Below are 21,743 nucleotides of genomic sequence, written 5' to 3'. Positions count from 1 at the left end.
TTATTCTTGCCCTAACCAGGAAGATATTTGAGGAGAGGAGGATATTTTGGTCTAGGAAGTTGTTGGTAGTTGGAATCCTTCCTACCAATGCTTTACTTTCTCTCAAGGGACCTGGAATTGACCAGCTGCTAGCAGTCCTACAAATTTCTGAATTTGGCCTCAGCCTAAAAGGGACCTCTACTATTTATTTCTGCCCTTTTTCGACTAATGCCTATAACTGTAAGGGTGAGGGGTCTGTGCCTCCGGAATAGACCCATCGTATAGGGTTGAGAACCAGTATTTTTTCCCCCCATGAGTAGGATCTATTAAAAGTACCTGGCTTGCTGTGATAAGGTGGCTAGACAGTTTGCAACCTCAGTTTCACAGGGATGGACCACATACACCAATATCCTATACATCTCCTTTTCTAGCACTGTTGACCTTGGGCAGGTAACAGCCAAATTTTGTACTCTCATTTTCTCATTGGTAAAATAGGGACAATGAAAAAAAAAATAAGGACAACGGGGATCCCTGGGTGGCGCAGCGGTTTGGCGCCTGCCTTTGGCCCAGGGCGCGATCCTGGAGACCCGGATCGAATCCCACGTCGGGCTCCTGGTGCATGGAGCCTGCTTCTCCCTCTGCCTGTGTCTCTGCCTCTCTCTCTCTCTCTGTGTGACTATCATAAATAAATACAAATTTGAAAAAAAAAAAATAGGGACAATGTCAGGAGAACCAAAGAAGTAAAAATTTAAAACAATCTACCTATATTTTTGTGTGTTGAACAGTAAGATATTTTTAATTACAAAAGGAATTTCATACATGTTATAGGGTCCTGTAATGTTTGAAGGTTTTTTAGTCGAAAATAGAGGTCTCCCATGATTCATTGCCACCTTCCAGCCCGCACTGCGGGATAAGTGCAGTTAGCATTTCTTTTTGTGTAAAAATACGTGTCTTTTTTTTTTTTTTTTTAAGATTTTATTTATTTATTCATGGGAGACACACAAAGAGAAGCAGAGACACAGGCGGAGGGAGAAGCAGGCTCCATACAGGGAACCCGACATGGGACTTGATCCTGGGTCTCCTGGATCAGGCCGAAGGCCAAACGTGGCGCTAAACCCCTGAGCCACCTGGGATGCCCCTAAAAATACATTTTTTTAATGAATGTACTCAAAACAGCTTTGGTGAGACAGAGGGGGCAACTAACATGGAGCTCCTGAGCAGTGTAACTTTATTTTCAGTGACCCCTTCTCCAGCGAAGCATAGAGCCAAGATGGACGATATTGTGGTTGTAGCTCCAGGCTCCCAGCCCTCAAGGAACGTTAGCAACGATCCTGATGTCATCAAGTTGCAAGAGATTCCAACTTTCCAGCCGCTTTTGAAAGGTAAGAACTTGGCTTTTGTCTTATCTGAACCTGCCAGAAATGTTTGCGTAGACACACTAATCTTCCCAGAGAGCTATGTGCCTTCCTCCTCTCCTTTAGGTCTTTGCTTAAATGGCATCTTCTTGGTGAAGCCTTTGGCTGCCCTGTTTAGAATTGCAACCCTTTTTGCTATTTTTCCCTGTAATAGTTAATCACCGTTGATCTGCTGCATAGTTTACTTATTTGTTTACAGTCTGTGTTTCTCTGTTAGAATGTGGGCTCTGTGATGGTAGGAACTTTCTGTGTTTTGTGCACTGTCGAATCCTAGCACCTGAAATAGAGCATAGTATAAAGTAGGTACTGAGAAACTGCATGAATGAATGATGTTGGAGTTGGCCTTTACCTGTATATTTATACGAAAAGATTTTTCACTGTTATTTGTGGTCTGAACTATGGGTTGACTAGTTCAGATCCATAAAATGTCTATAATCCTAGATAAACTTAGAATTAATCCTGACAACCATTTTGTATGAGAGTGGAGGGTATATATGAGAGGATTAGCATATATTGATCAGTGTATACTGAGATCAGAGTTACCTTTTTCTATTTTTACTTTTTAAAGATTTATTATAGAGAGAGCACACACATGTGAGCATGTGCAAGCAGGAGGAGGGGGCAGGGGAAGAGGGAGATAAGCAGATTCCCTGAGGAGTGAGGAGCCAGACAAGGGGCTTGATCCCAGGACCCTTGGATCATGACCTGAGCCAAAATCAAGAGTCAGATGCTCAACCGACTGAGCCACCCAGGCACCCCAGAGTTACCTTTTAATATAAATTGTATTATTCATTTGATAATTTTTAATTATCAAATTTTATCAAAAGCGGTAAATGATAATTTCATTACATATTTTTATGTTACATGTTTTTGTTAATAAATTTATCTTATGTTGTCGTCATATACATTAAAGAAGTAGTAGCAATGACTTTGTGTTAACTAAATGGGGTTTCTATTATAAGAATCCCTCTTTTTGTCTCTTTTCCTCCAGAAGATTAGGAAATAGAAATGAACATAAGGTCCTGGTTTACTTAACCTGGTACAACATAGTATAAAACTTCTTGCGTTTATACAGCTATTTGTATTGGAAGGTACCCTCCTCCACACACATACAAACACATGTCATCCCCTTAATCCTTACATAGTTAAATATGTTTGAATGATTTGTGTCAGATCAGACACCTCACAGGTAGAGAGGTTGAACTTGAACCTTCTTCAATGATGTCAAATACTAGTTACACTATTCCACAGTGTACCTAAAAAAACAAAAATAAAACAGAGTCCTATATCGTCTCATTCTGCCCCACACTTCGTCTGCTTTCCAGGTGAGGAAATAAAAGATTTCAGTCTTTTCCCAGAGGCCTCAGTGTTCGACTTTGCAAACCGCTTTGGTTCTTATGTGAAAAAACACATTACATCTTGTTGCAAGTCTTAATAGTTTTCATTATTTTGAGGGATAACGTGATTCTCCAAAAAAGCCAGCATTAATGAAATTTCCATCTCCACATGTCCCTGTACAATCAGATTAGAAGATAGCCAGATTTAATGAATCTGTAGAAACTTAGAGGTGGACACTTGTGTTTTGTGCTCTAGCCCTCCCAGACATGCATGTAGTACTGCCCAGATTTGTAGTGTCACGCCTCTGCTTCCTGTTAGCTATGTCCTCCCATAGTCCTTCTAGTCCTGGGTGAGGCCTGATGTGACCAGCATTTGTCCTCACTTTAGGCAGACTAAAAACAAGCAAGAACAAAAACCAAAAACTCCCAGCATTTTGAGATATATTTAATAATTTCCTGGAATGTTTCTTTTCTAAGCATTCGAAATAATTCTTATTTTATGGCAGTGGATTGATTAGTAGAGAAAGTATCGAGGAGAAGGCTTGGAAACTAACCTCAGATTGATTGATTGATTTTAATTTTTTTAAATTTTTATTTATTTTTAAAGATTTTATTTATTTATTCATGAGAGATAGAGGCAGAGACACAGGCAGAGGGAGAAGCAGGCTCCATGCAGGGAGCCCCACATGGGACTTGATCTCGGGGTCTCCAGGATGAACCCTCCCCCCCCCCAGCAGAAGGCTGCGCTAAACCACTGAGCCCCTGGGGTTGCCCCCAATCTCAGATTTAAAATCATCATTGGGAACTCTAGAAGTGAATGACTACAGTGCAGTTGGACTTGGTTGCATTGATACCTGGATTTAAATTGGGACTTGGCTACCCACTGGTTATGTAGCCCTGACTTTGTTTTTCACCTCTTTTGGACCTTGGTTGTTGAGAACATTGAGAATAGATGTGAGAGAGAGAGGAAGACTGCTGAGGGGCAGGTTGCAGTTAAGGGGTGATTTGGGATTTGGCTAAAAATGGTGGAGAAATTAGTTGATAAGGGTGGCATGAAAATAGAAATGACAACACGTGGCAGGAGCCAGACTGCAGGGAACAAAAAAAAAGCCAGGAATCATTTAAGTGAGTGCTTGTGTTTCACTGGTGAAAGAGGAAACCTCTTAGTGATTAGAAGGCAGGGGGACAGTTGGGTGGAAATAATAAGTATAATTATGATAATAGTAGGATCTAACCCCTCCTCTCCCTCCTGTACCTTGGCATGATATTGTTATTCTTCCCGCTTTATAGATTAAAACATTAAGGTCCACAGAGCAGAATTCATTATCTCGAATCCCATGGCTCTAAGTGATAGCCCCTCTAAAGATGGCATCAGGACATGGAGTTTTTAACTGTTTGGTTTTGCACGTGGAATAAGACTGTTTCCAAGTCTAGCAAAGCCAATTATAAAGATCACTAGGCTGAAAAAGAAAATAGGGTGATGAGTGTAGGGTTGTTTGGATTTTTAGGTGCAGCATTTGTTGCAGAGCCTCCTGCTTTGACATTGTTCTGCCTGGTAATTTAAAGGCCTGCCGTCTGCCTGCTGGGCTGCTGGAGGGGCCACTCATCACTGCTGCCTTTATACTCTAATCTCTTTTTTTCACCCTTTACTGCTTTCAAGATGAGGCTATTTCTCAAAGTAGTAAAAAGGCCACACAGTGAGGGCTGTACCCCCCAGGTTTGATTTCAGAAAGCTTTTTATTCAAGTTAATGACAGTTTATTCTTTCAAAACAATATATTCAAGTATTACAGAGTTCACTATTGTTCCATAACGTCATGTGATGTAGTGCTAATGCTGGTGGGTGATCTGCAGATCCCAGTAGCTGGGCGAGTTTGGGGCTATTCGTATGACTGAGGTAATGTTTGCATTTTTAATAAGCAAGCAGATTCTTTCCTTGGTCTTAACCCTTTTGGATAAATATACCAGAGTATAATTTGTGCTCTAGTATACTGGTGCCAAATATCTGTTCCTCTTTTTATTTAAACCAAAAGAATTTCTATTTTTCATAGCAATATCTAAATTAGTAATTATTTTGAAGTGTAAAGTATTTGCTATAAAATGAAAAATTAAAAAATTATAAGTAGTAATAAATGGCCACAACAGAACACAAAAGCAAAATGTAGATTTGATGCAAATTAGATTCCTGGGGTTAAACAAGCCCTATAAATCTCTTACTTGAAATTCAGCCTCTTATATTTTTTAGTGAATTGCATGATTTTATGTCAGTCTATAGAAATGAAATATTCATAAGAGAAATGAAAAATTGATATTTTATATGTAAAAGTTATAGAATTATCAGGAGTTCATCATCCTGATGATGAATATATGCATACACACCCACACACACACAGAGGCATGTATGCGCACATATGACCTTCTTTACAACTTACGATTCTTTACTGACTCTGGATATAAGGTAAGATTGTCCTGCTGCCTAAGGAGGACACTGTCCTTGTTACCAGCAAAGAAAGTCAAACATATACAGTGTAGATGCTTAAGTGATACTAAGCAGCTTTGTTGGGAGTTTGTTTGGTTGTTGAGAACATGATGTATGTGTAGTAGATTTTGACAGTGAAAAGCCTGGGGCCCTTCTTGGTGGAACAGAATCTCATGAAATAGCAGTGAAGTCTCCCAAATCATATGGAACATTGAGAATTAATGCATGAGGCTGGAGCTGGGAAGGAATGAATCAATGGAAAAGGGTGGTGAGGAGAACATGAGGGAGCTGCGTTTCAAATGACCAGTTTATTCACATCTTTCTCACCCATTCATCTTTTAGCCAGACAAATAAAGGTGGAGAGTCTTTGCGTTCATCAGACACCTGTCTCTGCCAGCTGTCAGACCTTATCTCTGTTTTGGAAATAGGATGCCAAAGGAGAGGATGGGAGAATGGATTTTCGAGCTTGGTCTTCTCTGAATGGCATAAAGGTGACCTCTAAGGCCAGGGTTGATCCTGAGAGTCTATTTTACCCCAAATACTATATTTGAAAAGTTGATGATGTGTTCCCAATTACCTTCTAGATGATTTGTCTATCTAATACCTTTTCAGTTAACCTTTTAAACATGGCTGTTAGCCAGAAGAGCTGAAGTACTAGGCGAGTGATCCCTTAAATCAGTTGAGAAGGCAGAGCCATTTTGCAAGAGCAGCCTGACTTTTTTCCTCATTTCACTATGCATCTGTGCGTGTATCCATACTTGTTTCTTTCCATCAGATCTAAGAGCGAGTATGTCAGTACCTTTCTCCGAAACTTAATGCCTTTTCATTTCATTTTTTTCTCCATTTGCTGAGACTTTGCTTCTGTACTTTCTTTGAATTTAGCATCTAGCTTAGTAAGCCTCTTTCCTCTTGTGCCAATTTACAGTTCTTCCCATCTTTTTTTTTTTTAATTTATTTATTGAGAGAGTAAGTGAGCACGTGAGTGAGCTGGGGCTGGGGGCAGAGGCAGAGGGAGAGAGATAATCTCAAGTGGACTCCAATCTGGAGCACCACGCAGAGCTCTCTCAGGACCCTGAGATCATAGCCAGAGCTGAAATCAAGAGTTGGATGCTCAACGGACTGACCTACCCAGGCTCCACATATATTTTTCCCATCTTTTAAATGGAAGAGACAAAAATACCTTCTTTTGACTCCATTTCCTCTCTTGCTACCATGCTTTCTCTTATCTCTGCTGCCAGATTTACTGACTACATGGCCACTACATGCTGTCACCACATCCTTTCTACCTCTTCCATTCTTGAGGTTCTATGGTCTGGCTCTCACATATACTTCATTAACATTTGTTTTGGAAGGTTATTTTGAAGTCGTCTCTTTTCATGCCTAAAGTTTTTCTCAGTCCCCATTCTTTTCCATATTTAAATTTCCATCCCACTTAAACTTTCAGCTTTATGATCCACCCCCCACATTGTGTTTTATTTTTTTTGGTCTCATGGCCTAATGCTTTTTTGAAGAATTGAGGTCTTAAGAGTTTTATTTTAGAATATAGACATCTAGATGATTCTAAGCCTTCATCATCAGCTTCAGCTTTTTTAAAAAAGATTTTATGTAATTAAAAAAAATAAAAGATTTTATGTATTTATTAGAGAGATTGAGAGCAAGCAGAGGGAGGAACAGAGGGAGAGAACAAGCAGACTTTGTGCTGAGCACACAGTCCAATGTGAGGCTCTCAATCCCAAGACCCTGAGATTCTGACCTGAGCCAAAAATCAAGAGCCAGACACTTAACCAACTGAGCCACCCAGGCGCCCCTCAGCTGCAAACTTCTTGTCCATTTCTCCAACTGGTCAATACAAGCAAGTGTTGTATTTTTAATTCAGCATGCCCCATCTTCCACCTATGTATGTATTGGTTCATTTATTCAACAAGCATTTATAGGACCTTATTTTATTAGGTGAATGAGACACATTCGTGTACACTTAAAAAGAATGTGTTGTTCAGTTGTTAGGTATAATGTTGGGGTTTTTTTTTTTTAAGATTTATTTATTTATTCATGATCGAGAGAGGCAGAGACACAGGCAGAGGGAGAAGCAGGCTCCATGCCGGGAGCCTGAAGTGGGACTTGATCCCGGGATTCCAGGATCTCGCCCTGGGCCAAAGGCAGGCGCTAAACCGCTGAGCCACCCAGGGATCCCCTATTGTCGGGTATAATGTTTTACATCAAAGTGTGATTGATGGTATTTAATTAGTTCTACCACTTAAAGGTGTTAAAATCTCCAGCTGTGTTGTGTTTGTCTATGCCTTTTGTATTTTGGAGAGCTTATTAGGCATTCACACACTGATGTTTATTATATTGACCCTTTTATTATTATGAAATTGTCCTTCTATCTGTGGCATTATCTCCTGTCTTGAAGTCTGTTTTGTCTTATGTTAATATATTTTCTCATACTTATTGTTTGCATAGTATGTATCTTTTTCCATTCTTTTATTTATGTATATTTTTATCTATTGTGTCTTTAAAGTGCATCTCTTATAGACAGCATTTGGTTGAGTCTTCTGTACCTATGCTGGCAGTCTGTCTTTTAATTGGGGTATAAATTGATATAGTTGGATTTAGGTCTACCATTTGGTTTTTGTTTTCTATTTGTGTGGTCTGCTTTTGGTTTCTCCCTTTTGCTGACTTTTTGGATGAACTGAATTTTTTTAGTATTCCATTTTAATTCCTCTATTAGCTTCTTTAGTTGTATTTTTTTGCATTATTTTTTTAGTGGTTGCTCTAGCGATTGTAATACACATTTTTTTTTTTTTTAAGATTTTATTTTTAAGTGATCTCTCCATCCAGTGTGGGGCTTGAACTCCCAATACCAAGATCAAGGGTCACATGCTCTATCAACTGAACCAGTCAAGTGCCCCATTATACACATCTTTAACACCATAGTCCACATAGAGTTAATATTGTGCCACTTTGCATGAAGTGTAAGACCCTTTCAGTGATGTGGTTCCATTTACCCCACTTCTTTGTGCTATAGTTGTCATATTAGTGCATCTCCATATGCTAGGAATCCCATATATAAATTAGTAAATTATATTTATATATAAATTAAATATAAACAAAATTTGTTATTGTAGTATGTAAAATAATTGTATATATTTGACAATAATATATTTTAAACACATACCTTTTTTTTACAATCACATATCTTTTTTTAATCACATATCTTTTTTTTTAATCACATATCTTTTAAAGAAATTAAAAACTATGTATGTAATGATATGTCTCCCCATATTTACCATTTCCAGAATTCTTTTTTTTTTTTTTTCCATTTCCAGAATTTTTAGTCCCTTTCTGTAGATTCAGGTTTCTCTTTGATGTCACTTATTTTAGTCTAAAGACCTTCTTGGGGATCCCTGGGTGGCGCAGCGGTTTGGCGCCTGCCTTTGGCCCAGGGTGCAATCCTGGAGACCTGGGATCGAATTCCACATCAGCCTCCCGGTGCATGGAGCCTGCTTCTCCCTCTGCCTATGTCTCTGCCTCTCTCTCTCTCTCTCTGTGACTATCATAAATAAAAATAGAAAAAAAATTAAAAAAAAAAAATAAAGACCTTCTTGTAGTATTTCTTATAGTGCAGATCACCTGGAAACAAATTTTATTTTTATTTATGTAAAGATAAATTTCTGCTCAATTTTTGCCCAGTTTGATTATAAAAATTTTCCCCCTTTTCTTGGGTAAGTTTTTGAGGAGATACTGTGGGACTCTGTGAAGTCTCATTTCTCAACACACTTTCTCCTTCACTGGTTATAATGCTGTTTCTTATTTGGATTAATTATACAGAGACAGTTGCCAAAAAGGGATTTTTTTCTACCTTTATCATTCCTTCTACATTTAGTAGTTTGCATTCTGCCATCAGGAAGAACTTTATTGTCTCTCCATTTATTTATTCATGTACTTATTTAAGTCTATGTGGAATGGCGAATTCTTGTTTTATTCGATTAGTTATAATCTGTGACAATCACTATTTTTAATCTCAAAATGCTCCAAATTTAGGGGTGCCTGGCTGGCTTAGTCAATGGTGTGAGCAACTCTTGGTCCTGGGGTTGTGGGTTCGAGTCCCTGTTGGGTGTAAAGATTACTTAAAAATATAAAATCTTAAAAAAATGCTCCAAGTTTATCCAGTTGGAACATTGTTAGTGTAGCTCACTGTGTCCTTTTGACATATTCTCATTATTTGAGCATGTTTTTATTTTCTGGCACAAATAATGTTTCAGACTTTTCTTGCTCTTCCTTGGCCCCAGCCTTAGAATCAGGCATTTCTCCAGGAGACCTGGTTATTATAGTGGAGAGTAGTATTTAAAACCAGTCTAAGGCATTCTCAGTGGATTTAGCAAGGAAATATATGTATGTGTATATACATAATACACACTTACATGTATTTTTGTATTTATATATATTGAAAATGTTAAGTTAACAATAATGTGTTCCAAGTTAATGATCTGTAGGTTTATAGTCTTTATCAAATACTTTGGCTATTATTTCTTCAAGTATTTTTTTGCCCCCCACTCCTTCTTTTTGTGGGACTGCATTTTATATGTTAAACCACTTGATGTTTCATAGGTCTGATCACTGGTGAACCTTTCTTTCTTTCTTTTTTTTTTTTTGGTCTCTTTCCTTTCTGTACTTATTTTGGATAATTTTATTGCTGTGTTTCTAGGTTTAGTGATTTTTTTTTTCTGTCTTGTCTATACTGTTCTTAATTCCATCCAATGAATTTTAAATTACAGATCATTGTATTTTTCAACTTTAGATGTACCTACCCGCCTTTTAAAAAAGTCTTCATTTCCTTGCTTATGCTTTCCTCTACTTATTAAACATGAAGAGTGTGTTTATAATAATATTTTAACTGCTAGTCCATCATTTCTGGATCTGTTTTTTATTGAATGAAGTTTCTCTGTATCTCAGGTCACATTTTCCTACTTCTTTGCATGCTTGGAAATTTTTTTATTGTATGCCAAGTATTTGATATTTTGTGTTTCTGGGTGCTAGAGTTTGCTTTATTCCTTTAAAGTATTTTGGACTTTATTCTGCATAAAGTTACTTGTAATCAGCTTAATTCTTTTTGACTTGCCTTTATGTTTTGTCAGGGCTTATCCAGGGAAGTCTTTAGTCACATTTAACTGAGCCTCACTACTAAGGCAGTACCCTTCTGAGTACTTTACCTGTTGCCCACGTATTATGAAGTCTTCACCCTGGAAGATAGGAATATGAAATGTTCTTTACCTTATGTGAATTTCAGAAGTTGTTTGGCCTCCTGCTTTCCTGTAGTTCTTTCTCCAGCCGAAGGAATTATACCTCATACATTCACAGCTTAGAGTGCAGCCAGAGATCAGGGTACCCTCTGCAGTTCTTGAATACTCTTTTATTGAGCTCTCTCCTTTCTTAGATTCTGTTGCATAAACTCTGATCCCTTAGTCTCTCCAAACTCCACATTCTCTCTCTTGAATGCAGAGTCCAGTGGGCTCTTTATGGATATCCCACCCTGGTCTGCATCCTGGAGACTGCTTTTGAGTAATAGTCTGGAGAAATGATAGGACTCCCTTGTTTTCCTTCTCAGGGATCAAAGCCCTACACTGCCTATGATACAGCCATCTGAAAAGAATGTATCATATATTTGGTCTGGTTTCTAGTTGTTTATGATGAGAAGGCATAATAGCAGTTTTTTTTTTTTAGCAGTTATGTTTATGATGAGAAGGCACAATAGCAGTTAATCCTTCATGAGTAGGGATCCCTGGGTGGCGCAGCGGTTTGGCGCCTGCCTTTGGCCCAGGGCGCGATCCTGGAGACCCGGGATCGAATCCCACGTCAGGCTCCCAGTGCATGGAGCCTGCTTCTCCCTCTGCCTATGTCTCTGCCTCTCTCTCTCTCTCTCTCTCTCTCTCTCTCTGTGTGTGTGTGTGACTATCATAAATAAAAAAAAAAAAAAAAAAAAACAAAAAAAAAAAATCCTTCATGAGTAGAAGCAGAAATCCTAAAAAAAAAAGTGCTTTGTAGTCTTTATTTTTTCTCCATCACCACTTCTGTTTTACTTAAGCACTTCATGCCAACAGCTTTTGATTACTACATTGGTCATTCGTTTCCGTAGTCTACAGTTGACTCTTGAACAGTGTAAGTGTCAGAGGCAAAATCGATGTATAACTTTTGATTTCCCCACCCCCAAAATGTAACTACTAATAATGTTCTGCTTTTTTTCCTCCTAATAATATTGTTGACCAGAAGCCTCACCGAAAACATAAATTGCCGACTAACACGTATTTTTGTTATATATATTATATACCATATTCTTATAAAAAAAAAAGTAAGCTAGAGAAAAGAAAATGTAATTAAGAAATTTATAGGGAAGAGAAAATATATTTACAGCACTGTGTTTATTGGAAAAAAATCCAAATCTAAAGTAGACCTGCACAGTTCACACTTGTATTGTCAAAGGGTTGACTGTAGTGATAAACACCTGCCAGGTGTTTGGCAGTGTTCCAGATAGTAGAGCTATCGAAGAATGTAAGACACAGTTGCTGCCCTTTAGGAGCTTAGAGTTTTAGTTTTGTGAGTAATTTAGATAGATAAGTAATTTACAGTAATATACTCTGAGTAATAGTGGCCACATGCCCAAAAGATTAGACCTGCATGAAAAAGAGAATCATTAACTTGCCCTGGGAATTTGGGGCAGGTTTCACAGAGGAAGTAATACTTGAGTTGGGCTTGAGGGATGTGGATTCATGGCTTAAAGGATCTTCCATATAAACCAAAAGTTATAATTAGAAGATGCCAAAACAATTCTTGACCAAAATTATATCTGGGATGTGCTGCTTTGATTTTCTTTTATTACTCCAGATACCCATATATATGCAGGTTACATTCTAATTTTAATTTTAAGCCATATTAGACATTAACTTACTGGAATAATTACCTATTACTTTATATACTGTTATTCTTTTTTTTTTTAACTTTTAATTTGTGTTATATTATGAATTTAAACAAGGTATACTATACGTGGTTTACTTTAGCTAGTACCCAAGGGTTTATCTTTCTCAGCAATGTCATTTCCTGGATAAGCTAGCTGATTACTCCTGGAATATCACAATAAAAACAGATATGTGTATTTCTTTTTTTAAGATTTTATTTATTTATTTGAGATAGAGAGTGAGAGAAAGCTCAAGCAGAGGCCAGAGTGAGAGGGAGCAGCAGACTCCCCACTGAGTAGGGCGCCTGATGTTCAATCCCAAGATCCGGGATCATGACCTGAGCCGGAGGCAGACGCTTTAACTGACTAAGCCACCCAGGCACCCCAGATGTATGTATTTCTTTTTAAGGCTCTGGTTTGTCGGTAGTTTTTGCTAAGTGACAGCCTGGAAACATTCCAAAGTTGAATAATGTAAAACTCTGTTAGTCATCTCCCAATTTTTCTACTTTTCCAAAAATCACATATAAAAATTCTTTTACGTTTAAGCATTAGCATTTGATGGAATGCCAAGGTTTAAAGGTGTTCCCAGAATTTAAAAAAATTCCATTCCCCCCCCCCCACCCCAGTTTTAACTGATTATAGGAAAGATTCGTTTTTCTGTTCTGGGCAAAAGTGAAAGTCATATACTCTTTTTAGAACCAGATGTTATATTTATTTATTCATTTAACCAAATTCATTGCCCTGTTGCTGTTTATCAGATATTTTTAGGCTAGAGATACAAAAACAAAAAAAAATTATTTCTTCCTATGAAGAGCTGACAGTCTAGTGTGGGAAACTATATCCTTAACAGATAATTGTGATTCGATACGGTAAGTGCTTATAAAGTATAAAGCTTTAGGGAATCCAAAGAGTAGAATAACTTATTCTGAGAGGCAGGAATGCTTGACTAGAACAACTTAGAAGAATTTATATTTGTGTTCCTGATAGTAATTACTTCCAAAGCTCTATTACGCATAAAAAAGCCACATGAAGAAACTTTTTAAAAACTGATTTTTAAGGCCCCAAACTTAGAAAATGTTAAAGTAGCATTCCAGGTGATTCACTTTGGAAAACACTGATCTTAGCACTTGATCTTAGCCAAAAGGCGGCAAAGCTATGAGCTAGATGTTTTAGAATTTATTTATTTATTTATTATTTATTTATTTATTTACTTACTTATTTATTTATGATAGTCACAGAGAGAGAGAGAGAGAGAGGCAGAGACACAGGCAGAGGGAGAAGCAGGCTCCGGGAGCCTGACGTGGGATTCAATCTGGGGTCTCCAGGATTGGGCCCTGGGCCAAAGGCAGGCGCTAAACCGCTGCGCCACCCAGGGATCCCCTGTTTTAGAATTTAAATACTGCTTGAGATTACAGAAGTGTTAGATCATTCAACTAAATGATTTTAGATATTTTTTAAGAGATGTTATCAAGAGTATTTTGGAATATGTCATTAGGTTTTTATTAATTTTAGATGAACTCCAGTGTTAAAACCGATTCACATTTAATGCCTGTTCATTAAATTTTGGACTTGTTGAGAATTCATTACTTGTAGAAGAATTTAAAAGTCACTGGGTTTTGGTAATGTTTAAATATTTTTTTCCCATGAAAATTTCAGTTTCACAGAAAGCCAATGAAATGCAAAGTATTATTTTAAAGAATGAATTTGGATAGATAATTATTTGCCTCATATGAGCTAATGAAAATCATTAACAGAAGATTCTAACACATTTCTAAGTGTGTTTACCCACAGAAAGTGTCAGTAAGCAAATACATATAAACAAAAATGGGGTTTTGAGTTGCAAGATTTTTGGAACAGCATATCATAATTGGGCATTGGTTCTTCATTTCTCCTTTTTAACTAAGGACTTTTCTCTAACTTAGAGTTAAAATATTAGTATTTTTTATTTCAGTAAATCTTATACTAATATTAATGTTTACCAGCCTCAAGGGAAGAAAAAAGAAAGATCCTGCTGAGAGTAAACAGCTATATAGTCCAGAGAGACATTAAAACATATTTAATGCTAATAAATATCATAGTTCATTTTCATATTTTGCCATTTTTATCATGAGATGGCCTCCCTTTAATACTATGGAATTCAAAGTAGTCTGTTTTTTTTTTTTTTAAGTAGTCTGTTTTTAACAACACTTTCGCCACTAGATGTCACTAGACTGTAACAGTTAGTAAGCTGCTTGAAAATGCTACAACCTGTGGCAATATTTGCAAAGGCCTTTGCTTAATTAAATTTACTCTGTGGCATCTGGATTTCTTATAAAACCAGGTCACAGCTTGCTTCAAACACAAGCTAGTTGGAAACTATGTCAAACTTTGTGACACATGAGTAATCTATAATTAGTTATTTTGGTGTTCATCAAGACAGCAAAGGAAAAAAATTATTGCTATAGGAAACTTTTAATGGCCTTAATATTTTTGGAGAGGAAACTCTATTTTTAGTCTATCACTGTACTCAAATATTTATTACACCAAAAATTTCTCAAGAGCTGGAATTATGTTTTAATCATCTCTAACTTCTCAGGGCCTAGCACACAAGGCTTGGCACTTGATAGGTATTCAGTAAATGTTAGTAAGCATTAAGGTAGTATATAGTATATGTCATAAAGGAAATAAGCTGTGAGTCCTCTATCTCAAAAAATCTCGTTTGAGAGACAAGAATCTACAAAAAACATGGACCTAGAGCTCAGGGTAGTGTGTATGTGCCAAATGAGTACTACAGGCATTAAATTCTGTGGGATTTCAGAGGATCAGTAGCTCTTGGGGCAATGATTAGAGGTGAAAGCCTACTTAGAGGTGAAAAGGGAAGGCCTGTACAAGTGAAGGAAGTAATGAGCCAAAGTTTAAAGATAGGAAAATGTGGGCAGTAGAGATTCAGAAAGGTCCTGGGTTTAAGGACTCTGAATTTAAGGCTTCTACTTGGACTTAATATTTTTTAGGGGGCAAGGGACATTAAAGGATATTGGGGTGGGTGAATAATAATAGTGTGTTTTATAATGCTTTGTAATTTACAAAGCACTAACACTTGAAGGGTGAATTAAAATTACTCTTTAATTTTAGAATGCTTCTGCTCTAAAGTTTATTAAAAATATTTTTCTTTTTCTTAAGATTGTACTTATTTATTCATGAGAGAGACAAAGAGAGTCAGAGACCTAGGCAGAGGGAAAAGCAGGCTCTTCAACAGGGAGCCCAAAGTGGGACTCGATCCTCGGACCCCAGGATCATGCTCTGAGCCGAAGGCAGACACTCAACTGCTAAGCCACCCAGGCATCCCCAAAATATTTATATTTAATATAAATTATACAGATAGAGGGCTTAGCATAATGCCTGGCACTTAGTAAACCTGCAATAAATGATTCTTGATATCAAATTATTAAATCAGTGAAAAAATATTGTGGACATTCTGCAAAACACCTGACTCCTGTTTTTTGTAATAGTTAAAATCATGGAAGATAAGGAATGACTGAAGAATTGTCATAGATTGGAGGAAATTAAGGAAACATGCAATGTGGAGTCCTGAATTGGATCTTAGAATAGAAAGGGACATTCGTGGAAAAACATGGTAACTTATGATAAGGTGTATAGTTTAGTTGATTGTACTGTACTAATGTAAATTTCCTGGTTTTGATAATTGTACTGAAGTTAAGTACTATGTTAATATTAGGGGAAGCTGCTGAAGGGCATATAGGAATTCTAGATTTTATGCAACTTTTCTTAAATTATTTTAAGATTGAAAAGTTTAGGGGCGGCTGGCAAGGCTGTCAGTAGGGCATGCGACTCTTGATCCCTGGGTTGTGAGTTCAAGACCCATGTTGAGGGTACAGATTACTTAAAAATAGTCTTTAAAACAAAGTTTAAAAATATAATGTCATCTTAGAAAATATTGCAATTCCATATTTGGGATAAGTTTTCTACTGAGAGGTTCAGATGTTAGAAAAGTTTTAGAATCTCCTACACCGTTTAACTTTTAGGATAGACATCTACCAGGACAGTTTAGGGCAACAATGAGTTCCCTTGAAAACAGGGAAGTAGAATTTCTGAGGACCCTGGATTTTAACACTTCTCTCTATATTTTAGGTAATAGAAAAATTTACCCAGTGTCCTTGCCTTTTTCCCCAAAAAAAATTGAAGTATAGTTGACACACAATTACATTTTTTTTTTTTTTAATTAAAGTGTAGTTGACATACAGTGTAACATTACAATGACCTGGCCTTTAAGGCTGCTTGAACTTTGGCTTTTCAGACTGTTACTTAATACCCCACTCCCTTCCTCAGGATGTTCACAGTAACCTCATGGGGCTTCCCAGGGCTTTACCATCAACCCATACCCTGTATTTTAATAAAAAATACTTTATTACAATTCAGGCTATGGGCTTTCCTTATATACTTCATCACCTTTACATAGATTACCCTGTGGGCCAAGAAGGAACAATGGAAGAACACCTCTTATGTATGTAGTGGTGTTGAGTATAATTAGGTTCTAAAATTGGTGCATGAATTTTATACAGTTGACCCTGGAACCATACCGGTTTGAACTGTGTGGGTTTACTTACATCTAAATTTTATTTTTCAATAAATTCTGTACTGTAAATGTATTTTCCTTATGATTTTCCTACGAACATTTTCTTCTAGTTTACTTTCTTGTAAGAATACAGCATGTAGGGGCACCTGGGTGGCTTAGTGGTTGAGCATCTGCCTTTGGCTTGGGGTCGTGATCCTGGGGTCCTGGGATTGAGTCCTGCATCTGGCTCCCCAGAGGGAGCCTGTTTCTCCCTCTGCCCTTGTCTCTGCCTTTCTCTCTCTGTGTCTGTCATGAATAAATAAATAAAATCTTAAAAAAAAAAAAAAAGAATACAGCATAGAATACTTAACATACAGAATATGTGTTGATTGCTTATGTTATTGTAGGGCTTCTGGTCAACAGTAGGCTAGTAGTTAAATATTTGGGGAGTCAAAAGTTATGTGTGGATTTTTGATTGAAGTGGATGGGTGGATTGACATTTCTAACCCCTGATTTGTTCAAGGGTCTAATGTATATACATATACATATAATCTTGGAAATATTTTTAATCTTCAGTAAAGCATACTTTTAAGATATATATACTCCTGTACTCTAAATGTTTAGGTTAAAAGAAAAGTCTGCCTATTCACATCAGGATATTCAAACCTATTTGACCAGTCACAAACAGATTAGTTTATAGTTTTTGTTTTTGAGATGCCTTTGGTGTGAGGGTAATACTGGATTCATAAAATCAGTTGGGAAGTATTTCTTCCTCTCTTTTCTGTAACACTTTTTTTTTTTTTTAAGAGAGGGAGAGAAAAGAGAGTGGGGAGCAGAGAGAGAGGCAGAGAGACCATCTTTTTTTAAAAAAATTATTTGTTTGAGGGAGAGAGAGAACAAGCAGGGGATGTGGTAGAGGGAGAAGCAGGCAACCCACTGAGCAGGGAGCCTGATGTGGGGCTTGATCCCAGGATTCTGGGGTCATGACCTGAGCCAAAGGCAGACAATTAACTGAGGCACCCAGGTGCCCTGGTAAGACTTTTGTAATCTTTCTTATTTAAATATTTGATATAATTCACAATGAAGCCATTGGAACTGAGGTTTTCTTTACTTGATGTAGGTCTTGTCCATTCAGATTTCCTATTTCTTCTTGAGTCAGTTTTGGTAAGTTTTGTTTTTCTAGGAATTTGTTTATTTAAGTTATCTATTGTTGGCACGACGTTCTTCATAATATTCCCTCTTAGTCTTGTATATTTCTGTGAGGTCAATAGTGACATACCTTTTCCATTCCTGATGGAATTAGAAATTGATCATTTGAATCTTCTTTTTTCTTAATAAATCTGGCTACAGATTTGTCAGTTTTGTTGATCTGTTTAGTGAACCAACTTCTGGCATCATTGATTGTCCCTTTTTTCTATTTCATTGCTTTCTGCTCTAATCTTTATTTTCCTTTCTTCTCGATTTGGATTAATTTACACTTCTAGTTTCTTGAGGTGTAAGTTTAGTTTATTGACTTCACACCTTTTTCTTTTTTCCTGAAATAGGCATTTGAAAGCAATACATTTTCTTCTAAGCACTGCTTTAGCTGTATCTCATAAATTTTGATATGCATTTTTTTTTTATGCACTTCAAAATACTTTTTCGTTTCCATTTTGATTTCTTCTTTGACCAGCTGGGTGATTTAGAGGTATGTTGTTTAAGTTGAGGATATTTTGGGATTTACCAGATTTCTTTCTGTTGTTGATTTATAATTTAAATCCATTGTGGTCAGAAAATATACTTTGTGTGATTAAAATCCTATTTATTGAGACTTGATTTATGGTTTGGCATATGGTCTAGCCTGGAAAAAGTTCCATGCACACTTCTTAAAAAATCAATAGATTTTATTTTTTTTAGAATAGTTTTAAGTTTACAGAAAAATTGGGAAGTACAAGAGTTCTTATAAACTCTTTTATCAACTCCCCATCCAGTTTTCCCTGTTATTAACATTCTTTAAAAAAAATTCTCAGGCAGCCCCAGTGGCGCAGCGGTTTAGCGCCGCCTGCAGCCTGGGGTGTGATCCTGGAGACCTAGGATCGAGTCCCACGTCGGGCTCCCTGCATGGAGCCTGCTTCTCCCTCTACCTGTGTCTCTGCCTCTCTCTCTGTCTCTCTCATGAATAATAAATTCTTTAAAAAAATTATTAGTGTGGCACATTTATTACAACTGATGGGTCAAATTTGATACATTGTGTTTTTTGTTTTTTTTAAGGATTTATTTATTCATGAGAGACATACAGAAAGGATGTGCCCTGAGCCAAAGGCAGATACTCACTCAACTGCTGAGCCGCTGAGCTACCCAGGCGTCCCTGATACATTATTGTTAACTAAGGTCCATAGTTTACGTTAGAGTTTATTCTCTGTATTATACATTCTGAAGGTTTCAACAAATGTATCCATCATTCGTTATCATACAGCATATCATATCATTCAGTGTATGATACATTGCCTTAAAGATCCCCTGTGCTTCACTTGTTCATTCCTTTCTCCCTGCTCCCTGAACCCAGTGGTTGCACTGATATTTCTACTGTGTTCATAGTTAGTTCCTTTTTTAAAAAACGATTTTGTTTATTTATTTGAAAGAGGGAGCATGAGCAGGGGGCAGAGACAGAAATAGGGAGAAGCAGACTCCACTGAGCAGGAAGCCTGACGACATGGGGCTCAATCCTGGGACCTGGAGATCATGACCTGAGCCAAAAGAAAGCAAATGCCTAACTGACTGAGCCACCCAGGTGCCCCATGGATACCAGTTCTTTATCACATATGTGTTCTACAGGTATTCTATGGCTTATTTTTTCATTCTCTTAGCAGTATCTTTTACAAAACAAGTTTTAAATTTTAATGAAATCTAACTATTTGATGAAGTTTCAATTTCTCTTTCTGGGATTGTGCTTTTGATGTAAAAAAGTTATCACCATACCCAGGGTCACCTAGGGTCATTTCACTGGTTATTGTCTAGGGGTTTTATAGTTTTGTGTTTTACATTTAGGTCTTTGATCCGTTTTGAGTTAATTTTTACTTAATTTTTAATTTTATTGTTAAATAAAATTTTTAATGTTAAATAAAATAAAATTTTTAATTTTATTGTTAAACTGTCCATTGCTCCTTTAAATTTGTCAGCTTTGGAGATCCCTGGGTGGCTCAGCAGTTTGGCACCTGCCTTTGGCCCAGGGCATGATCCTGGAGCCCCGGGTTCGAGTCCCCTGTCGGGCTCCCGGCATGGAGCCTGCCTCTCCCTCTGCCTGTGTCTCTGCCTCTCTCTCTCTCTCTCTCTATCATAAATAAATAAAATCTTTAAAAAAAATAAATTTGTCAGCTTTTTCTTTGTTTTGAGGCTGTATTGTTTGGTGTGTATACATTGATAATTATTATATCTTCCTGATGTAGTCACTCTTTATCATTATGAAATATCCTTTGTCTCTATTTTTGTCTTGAAGTGTATTTTATCTGACATTAATATAGCTATTTTTCTTTTTTTTTTAATTTTTATTTATTTATGATAGTCACACAGAGAGAGAGAGAGAGAGGGGCAGAGACACAGGCAGAGGGAGAAGCAGGCTCCATGCACCGGGAGCCCGATGTGGGATTCGATCCCGGGTCTCCAGGATCGCGCCCTGGGCCAAAGGCAGGCACTAAACTGCTGTGCCACCCAGGGTTCCCAATATAGCTATTTTTCTAATTCTCTGTATAGTATACATCTTTTTTCATCCTTTTACTTTTAATTGTGTCTTTGAATCTAAGATGTCTCTTAAAGAAGGCATATAGTTGGATCTTGCTGTTTTATCCAGTCTGATACTCTCTGCCTTTTGGACATAGCATTTGCCTTTTTGCTATTTCTTTTACAAACGTTCTATGCTTGTCTGCTTTGTTCCTGTTTCCTCCTTAACTGCCACCTTTTGTATTAAGTAAACATTTTTAATGCACTGTTTTAATTTTTCTGATTTTTTTCTAACTATGTATTTTTTGGAATTGTTTTCTTAGTAATTGCTCTAGTGATTATAATGTGCATTTTAATTTATCAGAATCTACTTCAATTAATACTAACTTAATTCAGGTAAAATATATGAGCTTTGCTCCATTCTTTCTTGTGTTACTATTACATATGGTAATAGTTGTATTATTAAATGTCTATTTAAATATATTAAAATGGGTTTGCATTGTAAACCCAAAATACAGTGTCATAGTTATTGCTTTAGAAATGTTTACTTTAGGGCATTTGGGTGGCCCAGTGGGTTAAATGTCTGCCTTCAGCTCAGGTCATGATCTCAGGGTCCTGGCATTGAGCCCCACATCAGACTCCTGCTTAGCGGGGAGTCTACTCCCTTTGCCCCTCCCCCTGACTTGTGCATGCACAAGCTCTTGCTCTCTCTGTCTCAAATAAATAAAATCTTTTTTAAAAACTGCAAAAAATGTTTCTCTTTCAAGGAAGAGAAGAAATGAGTAAAAACATATTTACAGAATCTTTTATATTAACACATATTTACTATTTTTAGTGATCCTCATTTTTTCTTGTGGCTTCTATTCACCATCTAGTGTTATTTGCTTTCACTTCCTTGAGTGAAGAGACTTCCTTGAGTATTTCTTGTATTATAGAACCATTGGCAGTAAATTTTCTCAGTTTTTTATTATCTGGGAATATTTTATCTTCTTTTTTTTTAATTTTTATTTATTTATTATAGTCACACACAGAGAGAAAGAGAGGCAGAGACATAGGCAGAGGGAGAAGCAGGCTCCATGCACCGGGAGCCCGACGTGGGACTTGATCCCGGGTCTCCAGGATCGTGCCCTGGGCCAAAGGCAGGCGCCAAACCACTGCGCCACCCAGGGATCCCCTGTCTTCATTTTTTAAGAATAAATTTGCTAGATATGGAATTTTTGGTTGACAAAAATTTTTTTCCAGTATTTTATGTATGTGATTCAACCCTCTTCTGGCCTCCATTGTTTCAGATAAGTCGCTTTTCTCTTGCTGTTTTCAAGGTTTTCTCTGTGATTCTG

The 21,743-nt window shown here is 37.1% G+C and overlaps 1 protein-coding gene across 8 annotated transcripts in view; it reads left to right on the top strand.

Annotated features, from left to right (window-relative positions):
* Positions 1-21,743, top strand: part of BORCS5 (BLOC-1 related complex subunit 5) — a 110,148-nt gene that overhangs the window by 16,728 nt on the left and 71,677 nt on the right. For all 8 annotated transcript variants that reach the window (XR_012017702.1, XM_072798993.1, XM_072798992.1 and 5 more), the window contains one exon: positions 1,218-1,361. Coding sequence is in view for 7 of the 8 variants with exons in the window: in XM_072798992.1 (XP_072655093.1) it covers positions 1,218-1,361 (144 nt within the window). In the remaining variant the exon portion in view is untranslated. The remainder of the gene's footprint in view (positions 1-1,217; positions 1,362-21,743) is intronic.

The sequence above is a fragment of the Canis lupus genome, chromosome 25, assembly GCF_048164855.1.
Source record: "Canis lupus baileyi chromosome 25, mCanLup2.hap1, whole genome shotgun sequence".
NCBI classification, from domain to species: domain Eukaryota; kingdom Metazoa; phylum Chordata; class Mammalia; order Carnivora; family Canidae; genus Canis; species Canis lupus.
Note: the sequence above shows the minus strand (reverse complement) of the source record. Positions and strands in the feature narration are given on the sequence as shown.